Below are 2,370 nucleotides of genomic sequence, written 5' to 3'. Positions count from 1 at the left end.
ACGCAGCCCACAGGTGCCCTGGCACAGGCCTCCACCGGGCCCAGGCACTCCTGCCTCGGTGTCCTAGTCTCAGTGTCTGCCCCTAACTTCTCCGCATGCCCCTGGGGTCAGAGGGCCCAGGAGGGGGAATGGGGCCCCCACTGCCTGCACCCTTAGTTCCTGCAGAGGGACAATTAGAGGTGGTTGGAGCCTCATTTACAGTCGGCAACACTGAGACTGAGAGGCCTCGCCAGCGAGGTGACCCAGTCGACAGGCCCCCAGCACCTACTTTAACAGGGTGACCGTGAAGCAGTGCACGATGGCCCTAGAGTCAGGGCCTAGGGTCTGGCCTGTACCCCAGGAGCCGCTTGTCTATGTGGGATGTCTTTGCGTTGTGTGGTGTGTGGCTGTGGGGTCCACAGGCTTGGTGAAAGCCCAGGTCCAAGCACACAGCCCTCAGGAGCGTGAGGGAGTGCCCAGGTGAGTGAACAGCTGCCCTGGGCTCTCTCCCAGCTGCTGGAAGCTGCGGCCTGGCTGTGCCCATGTGAGCAGCGGGGTGTGTCTCGCTCTTCTGTGACCGCCACTGCGGGGCTTTGTGCCCCCCTCTGTGTAACGGCATGTTCCCGGGTGAGCCGAGTGGGGGGCCCTGCGGGATGACACTCAGTGTGACTGCCCACCGCAGGAGTTGTGCCAGGGGCTGAGATTGTGTTCCCGGGTGTGTAAATTGGGTGGCTGATCCTGAGGCGTGTGTGTGTGTGTGTGTGTGTGTGTGTGTATGTGTGTGCGCGCATAGCCTTAATCAGCTGTGTCCCACTGTGTGTCCCGAGATGTTATGGGGACACTACACACACACACACACACACACACAGGGCCCTGCGCGTGCACACACCACCCCCCCCCCACACACACACGGGCCCTGCGCGTGCACACACCACACACCACACACACACGCATGCACACACACACACGGGCCCTGAGCGTGAGGTCCGAGCGGGACTGGGGGTCGCGAGGACTCCCCGACGGCAGGAGCTTGGTGAGCGAGGTTGCGGGCGCGCGTGCGCACTCTCCAGGGGGAGTTTGCAGGGCCGGTCGGCTGGCCTTTCTGGACCCTCGCGCCTCTTGGAGAGGTTGAGAGGCCACCTGTCCTGGCAGCTGAGGGCGACCCCTGAGAGGCCGCAAAGCTCAGTCCTGCAGCCGAGCCCCTGGGTGCTGGCGCCCAGAAGCCCCTCCTCTGTGCTGGGTGTGGCGTTGGGTCCTGGACACGAGGTGCTCTTGGGCGGGTAGGAGGGCAGTTCTAACTCCCAGACCCTGCGGGTGGGGGGGCTGGGGGCCCTCAAAACTGGGAGCTCAGTCTGGGCCTAGCGGCAGCCCGAAGCTGACATTGCCACTTACCGGCTCTGTGGCTTTGGGCAAAGGCGCGCCCCTCGCCCAGGCGCATTTTCCTTCCAGAGCAATGCAGGAGGATCATCAGCGCCATCCCTTAGTGTGGGGGAGAGCTGGGAAGGTGCTCGGAGCTGCGACCTTCCACCGCAAGGGCACCCAGTGGCTGGCAGTTTTGTTAAAGTGCCAGGGAAAGGTGCCTGCAGGAGGGAAGGCTTCCCGTGGCTGATGGCCAATGGCCTAGTCGCAGGATCCTAAGACATCCAGGCACCTCGAGTGGCCTTGATGGGAAACAGGCGGCCAGGTCGGCGAGGAGGCGGGGTCCTGCTGGAGAGGCCCCACCGTGAGGGCCAGGCCAGGAGGGAGGACTTGGCTGTCCGGGCAGAGGAGCCCTGGGTGTGGGCCTGCTGCACCCCTCTCTTGTCCTGCTCTTCTGCCTGAGCTAATAGTGGGACCGGCCCTCCCCTCCACAGGGACACCTCCATTCTCTGCCCAACTTTGGGGCCATTTTGGAGAAGAGAGTCTTCTGGCCAGAAGACACCAGGCAGATCACTGCCCTTTCAGGCCTTCCTTGCCCATCTGCACAGTTTTGAGGTTGGGTTCCATTTTCGAGCCCCTTTAAGCACAAAGACTTTCTGAAACTGGCATTTGGCTCCTGCCCAGCTTGGGAGCAGGGCATGTCTGGCATTGCCACCCCATCCCTGGGGGTCCTGGCGTGTCCCTGGGCATCTTCTTACACTGGTTTTGGGGTCTGGGCAGAGTGTGGTAGTTGGGAAGGCAGGCCCCAGCCCCGAAGAGTCCCGCATCCTAGCATGGAGGCAGGCGGCGAGTTACCTGGGCAAATAAATGGGAGGCCAAGGAGAGGGATGATCTCAAGATATTCTATGAAGAAAGCAAAGGAGGAAAGCGGGTGATAGTAAAGTATGAGGGGGCTGTGCAGAGACCTGGAGGAAGAGTAGGCGGCTGAGGGCACAGCAAGTGCAAAGGCCCTGGGGTGAGGCCTGGCAGAGG

The 2,370-nt window shown here is 62.4% G+C and overlaps 1 protein-coding gene across 1 annotated transcript in view; it reads right to left on the bottom strand.

The window, feature by feature from the left end:
• The window catches only part of LOC106727405, a 10,529-nt gene extending 8,159 nt beyond the window's left edge, over positions 1 to 2,370 (bottom strand). The window contains exon 1 of the mRNA XM_014545773.1: positions 1,372 to 2,370. Coding sequence (XP_014401259.1) covers positions 1,372 to 1,456 — 85 coding nt within the window. The 5' untranslated portion in view covers positions 1,457 to 2,370. The remainder of the gene's footprint in view (positions 1 to 1,371) is intronic.

This window comes from Myotis brandtii, unplaced genomic scaffold (assembly GCF_000412655.1).
Source record: "Myotis brandtii unplaced genomic scaffold, ASM41265v1 scaffold421, whole genome shotgun sequence".
NCBI lineage: Eukaryota > Metazoa > Chordata > Mammalia > Chiroptera > Vespertilionidae > Myotis > Myotis brandtii.
Note: the sequence above shows the minus strand (reverse complement) of the source record. Positions and strands in the feature narration are given on the sequence as shown.